At 39.9% G+C, this 19,394-nt stretch overlaps 1 protein-coding gene across 4 annotated transcripts; it reads left to right on the top strand.

The window, feature by feature from the left end:
- The first annotated feature begins 4,165 nt into the window (after positions 1 to 4,165).
- On the top strand, positions 4,166 to 18,956 carry CDKN3 (cyclin dependent kinase inhibitor 3). Of its 4 annotated transcripts, none has more exons than XM_012536534.3 (8): positions 4,167 to 4,297; positions 6,669 to 6,751; positions 8,046 to 8,101; positions 8,597 to 8,641; positions 11,396 to 11,483; positions 15,451 to 15,482; positions 17,166 to 17,269; positions 18,721 to 18,956. In XM_012536534.3, exons 1-8 carry the CDS (start codon positions 4,289 to 4,291, stop codon positions 18,805 to 18,807), a joined length of 504 nt encoding a protein of 167 aa, XP_012391988.1. In that variant the 5' UTR covers positions 4,167 to 4,288; the 3' UTR covers positions 18,808 to 18,956. The 4 variants fall into 4 exon arrangements, with proteins under 4 accessions (XP_049562220.1, XP_012391988.1, XP_049562219.1 ...); XM_004279339.3 differs by having other exon boundaries at positions 4,169 to 4,297; positions 11,261 to 11,483; XM_049706263.1 differs by lacking the exon at positions 18,721 to 18,956 and having other exon boundaries at positions 4,166 to 4,297; positions 17,166 to 17,668.
- Positions 18,957 to 19,394: the final 438 nt, after the last annotated feature.

Raw genomic sequence — 19,394 nt, forward strand, 5'->3', positions numbered from 1 at the left:
CGGTCTAAAGTAGGCATGTACCCTCAAAATATAGACACTGCAATGATATGGACATTTATAAAATAATGCATAAAATATTTACACATGATAACATAGTACAAAAACATTTTCCAAAAATTCCTAAAAATTACGGAAATTTTGCTACCTCTTAAAGAATGGCATCTACTGATTCTCTCTGATATCCAACTGATTAGTGTTAGTCTCTTGACAATTTGAAATTAGCACCCACTGAATGGCTAAAATGAAAAAGACAGGCAATACTAAATGTTGGGCAAAATGTTGACCTAGAATTCTAACACAGCCCGTGGGAGTGTGAATTGGTACCACCTCTCTGGAAAACTGGCCGTACGGACGAAGGATGAACATATGCACTTCCACTCCTAGTATATACTCAACAGCATTATGTACATATGTTTACCAAAAGATGTGGACAAGGATATTTTTAGCAGCACTATTCATAATAGCCCAGCCCTGGAAACTAACCCAGTGCCTATCAACAGTAGATGAGATGAATAAATTATAGCACATTCATACAACAGAATACTGCCATGAGAATGAACAAGTACAACCCCACACAAGAGCATGAATGAATCTCACGAAGTGGGCAACAGAAGCCGGACACCAAAGATACCATTTATATACAACTTGTAAGCAAGCAAAATTAAGCAATGGTTTCAGAAATCAAACCAGAGCTAACCTCTGGGGTGGCTAGTGGACGAAGGAGACTTCCGGGGGCTGGTAATGTTCCATTACTTCATCTGGGTGCTGGATACATGAGGATGCAATTTTATCAAGCTTATCATTGATCACTTTGGTATATTCTCAGTCAAACTAGTCACTAAGGCCAGCGCATATTTAAGAGGAGTATTATACTCCACCTCGTGACAGAGCATGACAAAGTCACAGGACAGAAGAGTCTGTGGAATGAGCGAAGTTGTTACATCCATTCCCACTATAAAATACAATAGCATTTTAAATTTAAATAATATTTTAAATATATTTTACAATCTACTCCAGTTATCCAGTGCAAATTAGAACTCATCATCATTCTGGGGTAAAACAGAGACCTTAGGAAGGTAAAGAAGAAAATAAGGATACCAGCAACCAAAGCACACAAGACAAGGAAGGATGCTCCAGTTGGGGTCACATGCATTCCCTGGACCATTAACTGTGACCAGAGGAATAGGGTACATTTATGGATCAGTCCCAGTCACATGCCCAACAAGACTGCATGAAATGAGACAGGAGCAACTCACCAAAGGAAGAAGCAATTGGAAAACAACATATGCCTACTGCAGATGTTATATACTTTAACCGATGGTCAGCACAAGAGAAATTTTTAAACTTGGCATGTCACGAATGGGGAGGTATGATCTCTCCAAGTTGCAGTCAACTCTAAGATTCCAGTGTTCTCTCCCTAACACACATGTCAAATCCATTAGCATTCATATTAAAATATTTTTAAAATATGGATCTATTTGTAAAACATACATCCAAGTACAACCTCTGATGGCAATCATGTTTCGTTTCTCTTTGAGCATTTCTAAAGATACTCATCTGTCTGTGAACATATGTTAACACTTTTCCCTCTGATGGTTTGGATAAATCCTCCACATTGTTTTGACCACACACATTTCTGTTAACAGCCGTGAGTCACACACCAAAAAATTAACTGAAGACTACAGGTGTGGCAGGCTGAACTTCAGCCCCCACTCCTCCTCTCCAGGGAGAATCTTGGGGATTAGAGAAAAACTAGGTTACTATGATGCCATTTAACCAGATAGTTCAGCCATAGCCCTTGTCAGTTTATGTGGGACCCCCATAATGAAGGGACCAAGCCAAGCAGAGGAGAATGTTTTAGCATAATAAGGCCAGGATTCTTCCTTTGCAAGAAACAGAGTTAAAATCATGTTACTAGAAGAAATATACATTTCTCTCACAGACTATATCACAGGGGTGGGCAAACTTTTTCTGTAAAGGACCAGAGAGTAAATATTTTAGGTTTTGCAGTCCATACAGTCCCTGCTGCAACTACTCAACTCTACCACCGTAACGCAAAAGTAGCCACAGATAATACTTAAACAATCAGGGGACTTCCCTGGTGGCACAGTGGTTAAGAATCCTCCTGCCAATGCAGGGGACACGGGTTCAAGCCCTGGTCCGGAAGATCCCACATGCTGCGGAGCAACCAAACCCCTGCACCCCAACTACTGAGCCTGCACTCTAGGGCCCGCGAGCCACAACTACTGAGCCCTCCTGCCACAACTACTGAAGCCTGCGTGCCTAGAGCCCGTGCTCCGCAACAAGAGAAGCCACTGCAATGAGAAGCCCGTGCATAGCAACGAAGACCCAATGCAGCCAAAAATTAATTAATTAATTTTCCAGTCTTTCCTTGGACCCTCTCTCAATGCTTCAGAAAAGAGGCTCTTAAGCCTCCCACAAGGCCCTGCTTCATTGCCTACCTCTCTCAGCCTCACTCAATCAGCTTCTCCCATACTGGCCTCTCTGCTGTTCCTTGAACACACCTAGCACATTCCCACCCCAGGGGCTTTGCACCTCCTTACTCTTCAGGCAGACTGAAAACTCTTCCTCTAACTATTCAAATGGTTCACTCGCTCTCTTCATTTGGGTGTTTCTCAAGTGACAGCTCAAAGATGCCTTCCCTGACTTCCATCTAGAATAGCATCCTCATCAGACTCCACTTGTTTTAATTTTTCTTCACAGCACATATCACTACCTGACAGTCTCCCCCAGCAGCATGTGAGCCCCATAAAGGCAGGGACTTTGTTTAGTTCACTCAGATATTCCTTGCACCTTGAATAGTACCTAGGACACAGATGATGCTCATAAATATTTTCTGAATAAATTAATGAATCAAGTTCAATGATGATTGGACCTGTCTGATGGCTAATTTTATGTGCAAACTTAGCTGGGCTATGGTGCCCAGATATTTGCTCAAAATGTATTCTAGATGTTTCTGTGAGGGTGTTTTTGGAGGAGATTAACATTTCAGTTGGTGGACTTTGAGGAAAGCAGACTCCCCTCTATAATGTGGGTGGTCCTGATTGAATCAATTGAAGGCCTGAACAAAAAGGCAAGCGGGCATTTTGGAGCAGATGGCCTTTGGACTTCACCTGCAATATCAGGTATTCCTGGTTCTAGAGCAGATTGCCTTTGAACTCCACCTACAACTTTTTCCTGAGTCTCCAGCCCCACCTAGTCTCCCCTATCAGCTTTTGACTTGCCAAGCTTAAAATAAATCTCTTCATGTACATATCCTATTGGTTCTTTTCTCTGGAGAACCCTGACTAATACAGTCTCTAAGTCAAACTGTGCTATCTTCTTTGCTAAAGAATTCTTCCCATTAGCTCTCTATCCACTGGTTTCCACAACATGAGTCAGGGAGCTGAAAGCGCTGCATATTTTTGTCAGATCAGCAGGTAATATTGCTCCAGGTGACCTTCTTCCCCATGGCCAGCTAAATGGGGACTGGAGAATGGGGGAGAGAATAATCAAACATATTTTTTTAAGATAATAGCCAATTACTTAGAAACTGGCACTTAAAACCATCTGGAGACTTTATCTCCTCTTCATAACATACTATTTCATTGATATTTTGTTAACAGGAAGGTTGATCTACATACCAACCTGTATATATCCTGAAATGGTAAGGAATATAAGATATCAAACATACTATGTTTGATAAGGTATGCTTATATTCTGGATTTTTGGCGGTTTCCATAATATTTATATGACTAGATATGACCACAATTATAAAGTCTACAGGATGTGGTGTGTTTTCACAAGATGCTCCAGGTCAATGCTTCCCATCATGCCCTTAAAAAATAATTTAAAAGAACAAACAAAATTCCCTACCCTGGTACCACTTCGGATCCTGCCTCAAGAAAGTACCGCTTTCCAACATCCCCACAGCGTTGTGGCGGCCTTCGGAAGATATCGCTCCGCCCCTCTCCCCGCCCCACCCCGCTCCCAACCGGGGGGAGGAGGGCGCCCTCCCAGCCAATCAACACTCAGCAGGGTCCTCCTCCGGCGCGTGTTTCAAAGGCCCCGTAGGAACCAATGAGCGGTTAGAGGTCGAGCCTGGGCACCGGGGGCGGAGTAAGAAACAGGGGGAGTGTCCGATTGGTTCCAAGAAGAAGCCTCGCCCCACCTCACAGAAGGATGAACCAGTGAGCTGAGCTGAGGGGCAGAGGGCGCGGGGCGGAGGTTGAAACGCTGGTGCTGCCCGAGGTAGGAGGAGGCCGGTCTGGTTGTCTGGCGGCCAGCTATGAAGCCGGTGAGTGGGGACGGGGATTGGAGGAACCGAGCGGCAGGGATGGGAGCGGCCCCGATGCGATTTATTGAGCCCGGGGACAGCCCCAGCCTGGTCGCAACACGACTCGCGCAGTAACCGTCCAGGGAAGGGGAGGTGGCGCTTCCCGGAACCTGCAAGAAGGATGGCAGCGAAGGAATAGGGTCGGAGGCGGGCGAGGGGAAGACAGACATTCGCTGTGCGCCTGTTGTGGGCTGTGAGCTGTCGCATGCAGGGTCTCCTAAGCCTCACGACAGCCCTGCCAGAGAGGGCTGAGCCCCCTTTTACGAAGGAACTGAGGCATAGAGAGCTTAAGTGTCTCCGTGCATCATTCAGCCTGATACCCCAGCCCCAAAGCATATCCTGGGATGCCCTGGGCCCCCTGGGGAGCAGTCCTCTCCGCGGACGGGGAAAACTTCCTGGAAGATGATTAACACCCCTCCAGCTTGTGGGTGTGTCACCACGGCCACCATTCCACGGGGCCACCTGGCACTGCGTCCCTTTCCCTGGAGTTAAGAATCTCTGGGCTTGGGGAAGCGGAAACATCCAACTCTGTTAGGATTTGTAAAGCTGGCTGGGAGAGCCTGAGTGAATGGGCCACGCAAACTGAAACTCTTGAATCATCAAAACTGCCTTAAAGAAAGAAAAAACAGGCTTAAGGATCTGAAGCCCCACCTGACTCACATCACCTACCAACACAGCTAACAACCTGTTGAAGGGGCTCCATTTGAGTTGAGTTGATAATAATAACACGGATAGATCCAAAGAAACTCAAATCCATGGCCTAAATTGGCTCTGTAAAGTGATCTGGTAGTTACAAATAAGACCATTATAGAATAGAATATAGCTTCAGAGCTAGAAAAGACATTAGGCAGTTACACTTGCTAATCCCCATATTTCCATGTGGAGGGACATCAGCTCTCCTTCACTCCTGGCCTCTTTTCTACACTTGTCCCCAGAAGGGGAAGAGTGAGTGATCTGATCCCTGAGTTTGGGAGGAACTGAACACAAGTAGCTGTGTTCCTTCCCTTCTCTTTGCAGAGAGTACTATCTGGGGTGCTCTCTGCCACAGGGGAGCCACGGGTTGTCCATCACTGCCTGTGCCTGGGTGGATAAGTCCAATTCTGGAGTGAAGAATTGACAAGCCCACTTGACCTCAGCTTTAAAGCCACATCCTCCATCCTCCACCTCACAGTCAGTAATAAAACTGATATATTGATCTCCATTTGCCTCTCCAGTGTCTCATCCCTCAGTTGGTTCCAACTAGGAAGTAGAAGAAAGGTGTGTTTTTTATTGGTCCTATAACACATCTTCCATGTAGAAATGCTTCCCATGTGATTTTCAACTCCTTAGATCAGCACACAAAGTTCATCTCAGTCTCTCTAGTCCAGTGATTCACAAAGTTAGGGACATGTTATTCCACCTGTACTCCCACCCACCCACCAACCAAATTGCTAGGCTGTTTGGGGGTTATTTATTGAGAAATGGGGTAGAGAAAACTACTTCTTTAGCTTCCTCTTCTCTGCTCTGATGTCACAGTTCCTGGATACAGTCAGCTCTCGGTGTCCGTGGATGCAGAGGACCAGCTGTCCCATGTTGGTCCGTTTTATGTAAGGGAGTTGAGCATCTGGGAATTTTGGAACCCGCAGTGGGGGGAGAGGTCCTGGAACCAACCAATCCCCCCCACCCCCCACGGACACCAAGGGAATATACTGTACAAAGCCCTTTCTCTTTTTGCCTTAATTGCCTTAACTTCTCTATCTGCTTAAAAACCTCCTGCTCATCCATCAAAACCCAACTAATGGATCTCTCCTCTGTGAAGCTTTCTCCAGCTGCCTAAGCAGTCAGTCACTCCCTTGCCTGCTCTGAAGGGCATAGTGCCATTTTAGCACTTCTAACTTTTTTGAATCTATTTACACATTGTCTCTCCAATTATACTGAAGGCAGGCTGTTTATTTTATGGATCTTTGCATCTCCAGAGCTTGGCAAATGAAGGTGTCCAAGAAATGTTTGTGAATGAATGAATGAATAAATCTCACTTTATAGTTTTGGAAAACTGAGATCCAGTAGAAACTGACATCGCTTGTCCAAGTTTATACAGTAAGTGGCAGAGCCAGGACCAGAAGACAGGTTTCTTGGTTCCCAATCCAACACTCTTACCACTACATGGGGCTGTAATTATTAATAGGACAGTAAACAGCAATAGCTTATTATTGATATCGCTGATCTCTCTGATATTCCAGGTTTGAGTAAATTGCAAATATGCATCAGTTTGTCTTTAAGCAAGGATCAGCTATACTAAAACTATATGTAAATATTCTTTAAAGTTATTTAACATAACTGATTTCTTTTGAAGCCTAGTTCATTGCAAACAAGTGAGTTTGACTCATCAGACGAAGAGCCTATTGAAGACGAACAGACTCCAATTCAGATATCATGGTATGTTAACCTTTCTGATCAATGATGAGCTAAAATATTTGATGTGTACATAATAATCTTTGTAGAATTTAGTCTGCATATTGAAAATGATTCTCTTCTGCTGATTATATAATTCTTATCTTTCTTATCTATGGTAGAATAAAGCTTTTTTTTGGGGGGGGTAAGGGGAGTGGTGGGAGTTCCTTATACATTGAGAAAACCATAGTAGAAACAAGGAGTTAAGATTTGAATGAGCTCCCATTTAGTACCAAAACCTTCTTATTCTTTTACGACAAAAGAATAGTGTACCAAACATAGGATGAGATATCCTATGTTATCATTTATTCCAGTCCTAGAACTACTTGCCACAATAATGCATCTATCAGCAGACCCTGTTTAAGATAAAAGCCACATCACCATAGATACAATAACAAAAACAAATGTTTTTATATAAAATCAACTTCTGAATTTTGGCAGTGACTTACGGTTACAGCAGATTCTCTACAATCGCTGCAAGTGTAATAATCTCTCTCTTCAAGCACTGACCCTGCTGTAGGAAGAGAAAAAAAGTGTTGTCCCTATAGTTCTTTTGTTCTGCCATCAAATAGCAATTAACTTTCATTTCCCCTTCTAAGCCGCCTTCAAACTCAAAAACTCATCTAATTTTCAAAGTCAGGTGGTATTTATACAATGCTCCATATTTTCCTCTAAATTCATCTTCTGTTTTGCAGACAAGGTGAGCCTCTGCCCGCTTTGTCCGCAGGCACTGCAAACTGGGAATAGGATTTCTTGAAATTATTTCATTTTAACCAAAATCCATTACAACAAAGAATAGGTAGCCAGTGGTTTTTATTCTATGAAATTGTATCTGTTTAAGGAAGTCCTATAAAGAAATCTTAAAATAGTAATTTTGAATGAATGCTGAAGATGAAATCGTCAGATGGTCATTTTCCAGCTTATTTCCTAAGGTTACTAACGCAAAATATCTCAGGTAACAAACCACAGGATAACTTAAGTACACTTTATACTAGCTGTAAGCAACCTAGGCATTACTATCTTTAAGTTAGTTTAAATTAGCTTGCCACTTTTAAGACTTAAATTGCAACAAAGCAAATGATAAGTTCCTATTTTAAAACTCTTAGTCTTTCTAAGCCTTTTTGTGACCAATACATTGATATTTAACTATGAATTTTTGTTTTGTGACTGCTGTAAAACTTTAAAACACCTTCATTTAGTGGCAGGCACACACGTTTGTATAAATGTCCATCTATAACTTTAAATTGAACTAAACTTGACAAAGTTTTATTCCTTTCAGGCTACCCCTGTCACGAGTGAACTGTTCTCAATTTCTTGGTTTATGTGCTCTTCCAGGTAGGTGACACTATTGATGTATTAGAAATTATTTTTTATAGAATTCTCTGTACTGAGCAGTAAGAGAATTTCACAGACTATCAGCATAGGAACTCAGTTCTAGAAACCCTCTTGGTGGGCTACAGATAAAGGAACATAGACCCACTCTTCAACCCTTCCACATCCACATTCACAGTTCTACATTTCTGATTTGCCTATCTTATAAAATGTAACACAGGGGTACAATGTGAGGCTAAGGACTACAGCCAGGTACCTGTTACAGAAAGGACACAGAATAAAGAATCCTTGGATTAAGAGTTCCTTCAGCTGGGATCTGTGAATCCCTGGAATTATATTCCTAAGAATATAAGAAATTTAAATTCTCATTCAGAATGGAATTGAAGCATATAAATGATCATGTGTAATGACTTTCTACAGTAGCTATATATGTGTTTAATATACTTGTTATTTATGACCAGAAACTGACTCTTGCACTTGCCTTGTTACTACTTACAGGTTGTAAATTTAAAGGTGTTAGAAGAAATATCCAAAAAGATACAGGTAGGTGTAATATGACAGAACCATCTTAATAGGTTCTTAAAAAATAATACTAAAAATCTTTGTCAAAAAGAACAAACTGTAGTCTCTCCTGAATTTTCCAAAAAAAATGTTTGGTATTTCATAAAGTTTCAAGTTATAGACTTATTCTAATATGTGAATAGGTATTTGTGAAGGGCAAAGAAGACTCATCATTTACTAAACATAGTGTTGCTTTTCACTGATGTTTGTAGTTCTATACATAAAAACTGCATTTGAGTTATAATGTATAAGTTGGAGGGGGAAAAGTATGTAAATAGAAAGCTGACATTGCACTGCCCAGATCTTTTTTTTTTTTTTTTTTTTTTTTTTTTTGCGGTATGCGGGCCCCTCACTGCTGTGGCCTCTCCAGTTGCAGAGCACAGTCATCCAGACGCGCAGGCTCAGCGGCCATGGCTCACGGGCCCAGCCGCTCCGCGGCATGTGGGATCCTCCCGGACCGGGGCACGAACCCGCGTCCCCTGCGTCGGCAGGCGGACGCCCAACCACTGCGCCACCAGGGAAGCCCTGCCCAGATCTTTGAACATACTGTTCTTTGCAGACTTGACTGTGATACTGGAAATTAAGCCTGAGCTGGGAACCCAGAGGTAGTATTGAAATTGTCCATCCCACATAGAAAATTTACAGAACCAGTGTCTAGGTGGAAAAGATGGAATAGGGTCTGATCTCTACATGCCCAAGGATGCTCTTAGCCTCAAGTCTAATAATGCTACAAATATCCCGATAATCTGTCCCAATTTGGAATTTATATATTGTACGATACTAACAAATTTAGACTTCCAAAATAATTTATTCTGGTTGGCCTGGAATATCTAAAGCCTGATAGTCCTACCAATGTCCTAATAATAAACCAATACAAAAATGTATATATTGTTTGATTCTGACCACTATAGATTTTATAAACCTAAAATTCTGTCCTAGTTATCCTAGAATATCAATTTGCTAATATACTTTCTTTAATTTACCTACCAGAAAAGACTAATAGATTAGTTGACCCTTGCAGTATTTGTAAAGATTTTCTGCTCTAGAGATACCCACCATGGTAGGAAATTTCCATTTGGAGAACACTCAGTTATAAGCAAAATATCATTGAAATCATTGGTTCAAGAACCAGTCTTGCACATTTTGGAAAGCCCTATTCATTTAGTCTCTTCTGTAAAAGGAGTTTCCAATTTTTTACCAAACCTTTTTTTCTTCCAATGAAATCTTAAATGGAATCCAGTATACAAAACAGATGACAGTGTCTGAAGGGGGAGGCCTAGACTCTCCTGGCAGCACTTCCTGTGTCCGTCCTCAGAGTCCTTTCTGGGAAAGTTGAAATCTACTGTATAATAGAAATTATTCAATGCGTGCAAGAGGCAAATGGGAAATTTACCTACTCTCTTAAAAATGGTTACGGATGTCAACTACAAGTTAAACCCTTTTACAAGTACAAAAGCTTAATAGTATTATCTAGAGGAGCACTGTCCAACAGAAACATATTGGGAGCCACAAATAGAGGCCATATATGTACTTTTGACATTTTCTAGGGGCCACATTAAAAAAGTAAAAACGGGTAAAATTAATTTTAGTAATATACTTGATTTAACCTCATATAGGCTAAATAGTATCATTTCAGTGGGTTTTAAGTATAAAACAAATTATTGAGATATGAGTTTTTTGGTACTTGGTCTTTGAAATCAGATACGTATTTTACATTTACAATACATCTCAATTTGGACTAGCCATATTTCAAGTACAGGTTTAGAGTTTCATGATAAAAAGTACTTTGTACTTAAAGAGCTAAATGTCCTAGGATTTAGTGGGTGGGGAGAGAAAAAGGGGAACCAGATGAGTCAGAATTATTCATTATGAACCAAATGCCCTGTAGTGAATATTGCCCTAAGGAAGCTCCAGTGAACAGAATGGCCTGCAGTACTCTCGTTTGGTTCATATCATTATACTGAAATTCGCTAAGTCACATAATTTTCATACAGCTAATGCTTTATTTCCTAGAAACCTAGTCCCTAAAATTAAATACATGATGGTGTGGTACAGTGCAAATATAGGTGAGGATACAAGAGCTCTGGCACCATGGCTATGCTGGAGATTTTATATACAGTGCTTAGGCTAAAACAAAATAACAGAGACTTGTACACAGCAAACACCATTGATTTGGTGAGAAGAAAATGGGAAAAAATGTGCTATCATTCCTTCTTATTTTGAAATAGTAGGTGTTTTTACAATTTATTTTAAAGCAGTATTTATTGTAAAAAAAATTTTTTTTCAAAACAGCAATATAATGGATGTCTTACAATCCAGTAAAAAAACATTTTGACTTATAAAGTCAGGTTTCATTTTAATAACCTTTTGGTTCAGATGTTTCTAATTACTATTTTGTGCTTAGTGACTTGGTTCTTACCCTAGTTTGAAGACAGATCAGTATTGTTTTAGATTATCAATGAGCACTTCAAAGGTTATCACTTGTTATTTACTTAGTTTGTTTGGCTTAAGGAACTTAACTCCATATTTTCCCTCCCGACTGTATTTAAATTTGTAATGTTTTGTCCATGTGTGTCTTTGTGTATCTTGGTCTATTGGCAGAAGAACTAAAGAGCTATGGTATACAAGACATATTTGTTTTCTGCACCAGAGGGGAACTGTCAAAATATAGAGTTCCAAACCTTGTGGGCCTCTACCATCAGTATGGAATTATCACTCATCATCATCCGATTCCAGATGGAGGGACTCCTGACATAGCCAGCTGCTGTGACATAATGGAGGAGCTTGAAATCTGCCTTAAAAATAACCGAAAAACCTTAATACAGTATGTTTTCCTTTTCTCCATATATTACATGAAAAATGTCCCAGTCAAAATGATTTCTCAAATTATTGCATCCGTATGCAGTTATTACCTACCTTATAGTTTGTTGCAAGGATCAAAAGGAGATAAAACATGAAAAGTACTAGCACCATGCCTGGCACAGAGCAAGCACTCAGATATTTGCCATTATTACTTTTGAAGAGTAAGGACAATAGATGAGTAGATTAGGAAATGTTTAGGATAGGGTAACAGGCTTTTTTTTTTTTGCTTTCTTTCCTTTTGTCTTAGACCTTTACTCATGATTTTGGGACCCTCTCCTTCCCAAAAAGGTGAGGGCATCATTCCTGTTATGTAACACCATACCTACTGGTCGGCCTTTCAGTTGTTTAGTTTCTTCCAACAGCAAGAAAGTCCATTTTTAAAAAATTAGCAAAGGAATTACCCCTAAGCAATGAGCAATCCTAAAAACAGGACTTGAAAATTGTATTTGATGATATGAATTTGCTACCTGAATGAAAGAGGGACTCTCATCGTTTGTCAGTGGCTGTAAATAAGCTGCTGGTATGAAAGTTTAAAACAAAAGAAAATGGATTAAGGGGAAAAAAATGGGAAGAAAAGAAAAAAGTAGCTTGGAGAAAGGAAGAAGAAAGTGACAATCAGCAGTAGACAGTAGCATTGGAAAGACGCTAAGTGGTACCGTGGAAAGGAACATTAGTTATACCAGAAGTGAGACCCACAGAGCAGAGGGGAGCCAGCCACAAGGAGAAAACTATAGACTTATTCTAATATGTGAGGAGGTATTTGTGAAGAGCAAAGAGAACTCATCATTTACTAAACATAGGTCTTTGTGCTTATTGGGTTTTTTTTTGTTTTTTCGATTTTGGGGATGTTTCTTTGTTTGTTTTTTTGCATCCTAATCTTAATCCTTTCTGGAGCAAGATAGAGCATTAAGTAGTGTAATACCTCAAAAGCTCTAAGGTCATTGCTTTGAGCTAGAAAGTATACAGACTATACCAAATAACTCAGTAGTCTCAGGCACCTTGGAGAAGGGCAAGCCCAGCCAGCTTCTCTCTCCTTAGACCAAGAGCCCCAGGGCTTCATGCCAGTAGCTCATGTTCTGAAAGCAAACCAACCAGTACAAGGGGACACATATCTGTTTGTGACCAAACTAAACTCTGATATAGAGAACTATCACCTGCAAAGTAGGGAAAGAAGAACTAGAAGCCATCCTACATCCTACAGTTTCCAAACTTTATAGAAACACATCATCTCTCATCTAGTACTAATTGTAGAAGCAAAATTTTAGAATAAATAGTTGCCTGTGCTACATTTTCTGATAACTCTAAGTAAAATAGCATTAGGTGGTTAGATGGAGCCAGTGAAAAATACTTTACAGGTTTTGAACCCATTTTCAAACCAATTCTGAGATTTTTTTTCAAACACATCTTTGAAAGCAGCCTCTACTGAAAGATTACCAGAGATCAAACTAGCTCAGTTTAGAAAAGCTTAACAAAATCTACTCTAGCAAGTTCTAGCAAACCAAATGCTCTGGTGTTTGAATACAAACAGAATGGAAAGGTGGATGGGCAATCTTGCATATGTCAAATGCTTCAGGCTCCCATAAAATAAAGCATCTGATGACTGGAAATTTTCATTGTCCTAGAGCTTTCAAAGGTGTCCCTACAGCGACTAATGTTTGTTTGGACAAAGATGATTTTCTATCCTTTCTGCTATCTTTGGGTGCTCACACTGCTAAACAGCTCTAGAGTTTATCCCTCAGAAACAGGGTCTGGTACATTTTTTTCCCTGTTCTGTTGTCTGTCCTCCCTGGACATTTTTGTTCCTTTATAAAGTCAGTGAACACTGCTCGCCTATTTTGTTACATCATTTCCTGCGGCTGTTGTAACAAAGGACCACAGACCGGGTCACTTAAAAAACAGAAGTTTATTCCCACCCAGTTCTAGTGGCTAGAAGTCCAAAATCAAGGTGTCAGCAGGGCTATCTTCAGTCAGAAACCGTGGATAGAGTCCTTCCTCACTTTTTCCTAGCTTCTGGTGGTGGCCGGCAATCCGTGGCATTCTTTGGCTCATGGCTGCATCACTCCCCTCTGCCTCTGTCATCACATGATTCTCCCTGTGCGTCTGTGTTTTCATATGGTGTTTCCTATTATAAGGACACCAGTCATATTGGATTAGGACCCACCCTAATGACCTCATCTTAACTTGATTATATCTGCAAAGACCCTATTTTCAAATAAGGTCACATGCACAGTACCAGAAATTAGGTACAACATGTCTTTTGCGGGGGGGCACAGTTCAACCCATAGCACCTACTGTGTATGAAACATTGTGAATATAAAACACACACTCTAGACACAGTCGCCACTCTCAAGGGACCCACAGCCAACACCACTATCATGTAAGTGTAATAATACTCAAAACAGGTGTATACGAGGCAGTACACAGGATGGCAGTGGTTTCTATGGGGGCACAGAGGCATTTCAGAAGTTGAAATTTGAGCTAGGTTTTGAAGGATGAGTAGGAATCAATCAAACGGGAGTAAAGATAAAGCTAGCAAGATATAAAGTAATCTTTTTCTTTTTTCTTTTCTTTTTTTGGCTGCGTTGGGTCTTCATTGCTGTGCGTGGGGTTTCTCTAGTTTTGGTGAGCGGGGGCTACTCTTCGTTGCGGTGCGGGGCTTCTCATTGCGGTGGCTTCTGTTGTTGCGGAGCACGAGCTCTAAGCGCGCAGGCTTCAGTAGTTGTGGCTCGCGGGCTCTAGAGCGCAGGCTCAGTAGTTGTGCTGCACAGGCTTAGTTGCTTCGCGCCATGTGGGATCTTCCCGGGCCAGGGCTCGAACCTGCGTCCCCTGCATTGGCAGGCGGATTCTCAACCACTGCGCCACCAGGGAAGTACCAAAAGTGGTACATCTTAATCTCGCAGAAAGCCACTAAAATGCTCTACCTCTCTCTACCTTTATACAGTAGAGCCTCATCTCTGAAACAGGCCTACAGCTGGGACACTTTGTAGAAAGCAAGTTCATCAGTTATACAGGGGTCAGTACCTGTTTGGTCCTCTGTTTCACATCCTATCACAAGACATGTATCTACATACCATCTACAAATACACCACAGTAACTGATGCTCATGATGAGTTGTCAGCACTAAATTAGGATCAGTACACCCTCTGAGAAAGTTAGGAAGTATGGAATGCACTTTTTTAGGATCTTTGAAACTGATTAAAGTGAATGGTTTTATTGCTTAAGAATCAGTCCTTGTTTTTCTAGAAAATCCAGTTATACAGAACTGCTCATTTCTTCACAATGCTACGTAATAGCAGCTAACGTTCATTTACCTCTTACTCTGTGCCAAGCTCTGTTGTGAGCTTTACAAATGTTCTCTCTTTCAGCCCTCACTGTGACATAGGTACTGTTGCCGGCCCCATCTTATAGGTGAAAAGGCTGAGGCCCAGAGAGGTTAAATAACTTAGGTTCACACATCTAATAAGTGACAGATTCAGGATTCAACCCCAGGCGGTGGGGCTCCAGAGCCCAGGCTTTAAACCTCTAGGATACACTGCCTCTTTACTCTTTCTAGATGAATGAAGAATTATCATACGGACCTGTCCCATAACCACTAAGGTTTTGTTTAGAGAAAAATTAAGTGGCAGTTGGTAAAAGTAGTCTGATTTCTATCAGTTTAGTAACACGTTCCACTCCTCAGATGTTTAAAGAGGTCAATAAAAAGGCCCTGCCTTCTTTGTCCCTTATAGGTGTACGGAATACCTCCCAACAAACAAATAAGCACACTTTGCTCTTGATTGATTTATTCAAAAATATTTATTAATCTCTGGGTACAAGGCACTGTGCTAGGCATTAGAGTAGAAATAGAAGGCAGAAAGAGCAAGTCTCCGGTTGTAATTGTTGGGATGGAATGAAAATGTACAAACTTCAAAACTGTACTTCCCTTTCAGCTGTTATGGAGGACTTGGGAGATCCTGTCTTGGTAAGAAATATATTTCTATTATTCAGTTGTTGTTTTTTTACCTCGAAGTACGAAAACTCGTGTTTCTGGGCCATATGCTCACTTTGTATGAAAATGAGACGAAACACAATATATATCTGCTAAGACCCAAAGGATTATTTAAAGCCCTAAATTTGGTGTTCCCGAGAAAGCCTGGGTGGGAGTCAGAGGTATTTTCAGCATTGTTTTGGAGGATTCTATAAAACATAATTTACAGGTCTTAGCACCTGCATTCTTGTGTTTTGTTTTGTTTTCTAATGTTCTCCCTTTGCAGGTGTTAAGATATTGACAGTAACTTCTAAATAATATCCATGGGTAATATAAGCATAAAAACAAGGTTATATATAAACTTTTAAAAAATGTATTGGGGGGGGAAACAGCTAATGAAATACCACAGTGGGAGTAACAGTTATTCCTTTTAGTGTTGGACAATATCAAAATTACAAAGTTTTGTGTTTCAAAGACATTATCAAAATGAAAAGACAACCCACAGAATGGGAAAAAAAAATTTGCAAAACCATATATCTGATAAAGGACTTACCCAGACTATATAAAGAACTCTTACAACTCAATAGTAAAAAGACAATTAAAAAATCTAAAAATGGGCAAAGGATATGAATAGACATTTCTCCAAACAAAATATACAAATGACCAATAAGCGCATGGAAAAATGCTCAACATCTAAGTCCTCAGAGAAATGCAAATCAAAACCACAGTGAGATACCACCTAACACCCATTAGGATGGCTGTTATCCAAAAAATGGAGAACAAGCTTTGGAGAGGATGTAGAGAAACTGGAACCTAAATACACTGCTGGTGGGAGTGAAAAAGGTGCAGCTGCTTTGGAAAACAGCCAGGCAGTACTTCCTCAAACAGTTACACACAGAGTGACCATACGACCCAGCAATTTCACTCCTAGGCATATACCCCAAAGAAATGAAAACAGGTCCAGACAAAACCTGTGCACTAACACTCATAGCCACATTATTCATAATAGCCAAAAAATGGAAACAACCTAAATGTCCATCAGCTGACAAATGGATAAACAAAATGTATAGCCATACAATGGAATATTATTCACCCATAAAAAGGAATGACGTACTGATATGTGCCACAATATGTACGAATCTCGAACACATTATGCTAAGTGAAAGGAGCTAGTCGCGAAAGACCACGTATGATTCCATATACATGAAATGTCTGGAGCAGGCAAATCCATAAAGACAAAGTAAATTAGTGGTTGCTTAGGGGAGGGGTGATGGGTGATAGAGGGATGATAACAAAAGTATACAGGGTTTCTTTCTGAGGTGATGAAAATGTTCTAAAACTGACTGTGGTGGCGGCTGCATTTAACTGCGAATACACTAAAATCCACTAAATTGTGCACTTTAAATGAATGAATTGTATGGGATGTGAATTATAATAACTCAATAAAGCTGTTTAAAAAGAATGAAGCCAGTGTTAAATTTTAATCCAACCACAGTCATTTAAAACCATAATTTGTCAAAAACACATACTAGAAGTCCTCAGTCTTTTAATTCATTTCCCAAACTCAGTCTTCTGCACAAACAGAAGTCTGAAGTATAAGCATATCATTAATTTATAATATACTATAAGAATATATATTACACGTAGTACACAATTTTTGTCTCGTGTTCTATTTAGTAGCCGCTTGTCTCCTCCTATACCTGTCTGACACGATATCGCCGCAGCAAGCCATCGACAGCCTGAGGGACCTGAGAGGCTCTGGAGCAATACAGACCATAAAGGTAAGGAGGGTGACCGTTCTCGTGAGGCTGTGGTCAGGGGCAGACCGTCACAGTGTAACACCTCACCAAAAGGGTAATGAAAATCCAAAGCACTTTATTATTCATGTATCACCTGTTTATATTTTGACTTTTTAAAAATTTACATTTAAATATAACCTGGATGTCTGAAAAAGTTCAGTTTTTCAAACAAAATAATGAAAAATTTGAACTTTCCAGTTTACTCTTTCAAGATCCACTACTGTTCAGTTTTTGCCCATTCTGTTCTGGGAATGGATCCTCTCACCTGGAAAAATGAGGCAGTTACTATAAACTTGGTAGTTTCCTGGGTATATTTTTGACCAAAAAGATCTCATGGAGATCCTATTACTGTATCACCAAAACAATTAACAAAGATAGACGAATGACTATAATAGAAAAAAAAAGTAAAACCATGCTAATTACCCTTTGCTGTGGATAACCTAAGTGACATCTTTCACATTAACTTTCTATTTAACACCAAAACACTGCAGTGGCAAAGCCCCAAGGATATTATTGATTTGTAGATCTGTAAAGCTAACTTGCCTTCCTTTCCCAATTACCCAGTCTCAACTTTAGGACGAAGCCTGAGGAGCAGGTTCTGAAAACAGAGAAGCAGCTCCCTTTATTATCTTTATTATCAACATGTTCCCAAGTGTCTGTTTGACACAAAACAAAATACATGGTCAAACATATGTATATGCATGTTTCACATCTTTAATCGTAGAGAGAATTATGCCCATATTAATTATCACCTCAGCATTCTGGGGCAAACGTGCTTTTTCCATCTCTGTGCTGATGTAAGTTAGCAGTATGCAATTTCAATTTCTGAATAGTAATACAAAATGAGATTCTTGGCAGAGTGAGAATATCCTCTGGGCAGCTATTAAAACTCCAAATGAATTATTTAAAGATTTTATTTTGCTTATCTGTTAAGATCAGTGATTTTATTTTAATATTATCTACTATGAAAATTGTTCCAAATGGATTTTATCATCACCAAAAGCAGAAAACTAAGGCTCTGTAAATTAAGAAATAGATTTTCTTGAATACGCTGCTGTTAACTGCTGCAGAAAGTGCCCTCTCCCCTGTACTTACTCCCCAGGGGAAAATGCGTTAGCGAAAAGCATATCTTCGTGTGTTTTTAATCTTACTTCCTCCTGCCAGTAAAGGGAGAAAGGATTTTAAAGATTTAGAAAACACTGCCGTTATTTCATGCTACCTCCTAATTTTTAGAGATTTTTAAAACAAGTTTTTCACACTATATGTAGCTTTATTGAAAGATAAAACTTCCTCAAGATAGAAATACCTCCTTACACAAAAGGATGTAGAACTGTTTTTATCAAGTATTTTTTTGATTCCCGATTCCGACTAGTATGACTACTCTGGTAATCAGCTTTCTACAATGTATTTCAATATATCTTTACTTTTTTCAGCAATATAATTATCTTCATGAGTTCCGGGACAAACTAGCTGCACACCTATCATCGAGAGATTCACTATCAAGATCTGTATCTAGATAAAAGAATTTCAAATAGCATATATATATGACCATGGCAGAAATTTGAGTTCTCTAACATTCGTATTGAAATGAAACTACTATTGTTATCAAATGGAATGAAATGAATGTAGATGTATATGTGCAGATATTCTTAAAGCTTTTATTGACAAATTTCATTGTGTCTCTTTCATCTCTTATAGGAGATAGAAAAACTGGTATACAATATTCCTTTTAAAAATGCACTAGCTGCTCTGATATATTTTACCTGGAGGCAATGCTGAAAAAAGCATATGGAAAAATATACTTTTATTTTTTACCACACTCTTACCTCATATCATCAGTAACTACTGGGTAGCATATGACATAGTAATACATATGAAAATTGGTATGAGTAGCCATGCTAAAATTATTTAAATAACTCTTACCCTCTATTCCTCTGAAAATTTCTCCCACTGTTTTCTCTACTTCATAGACATACAGAATTGTGAGGGATCCTTTGAATCACCTCGTCACCTCCCTCCCAATACCAGATCATCCCAACAGGTGTTTATCCAGCATTTGCTGGAATCTTCCAGTTGGTTCAGACAGCTGCTCTGTTTTTACAGCATT

This window comes from Orcinus orca, chromosome 2 (genome assembly GCF_937001465.1).
Source record: "Orcinus orca chromosome 2, mOrcOrc1.1, whole genome shotgun sequence".
Taxonomy (NCBI): Eukaryota; Metazoa; Chordata; class Mammalia; order Artiodactyla; family Delphinidae; genus Orcinus; species Orcinus orca.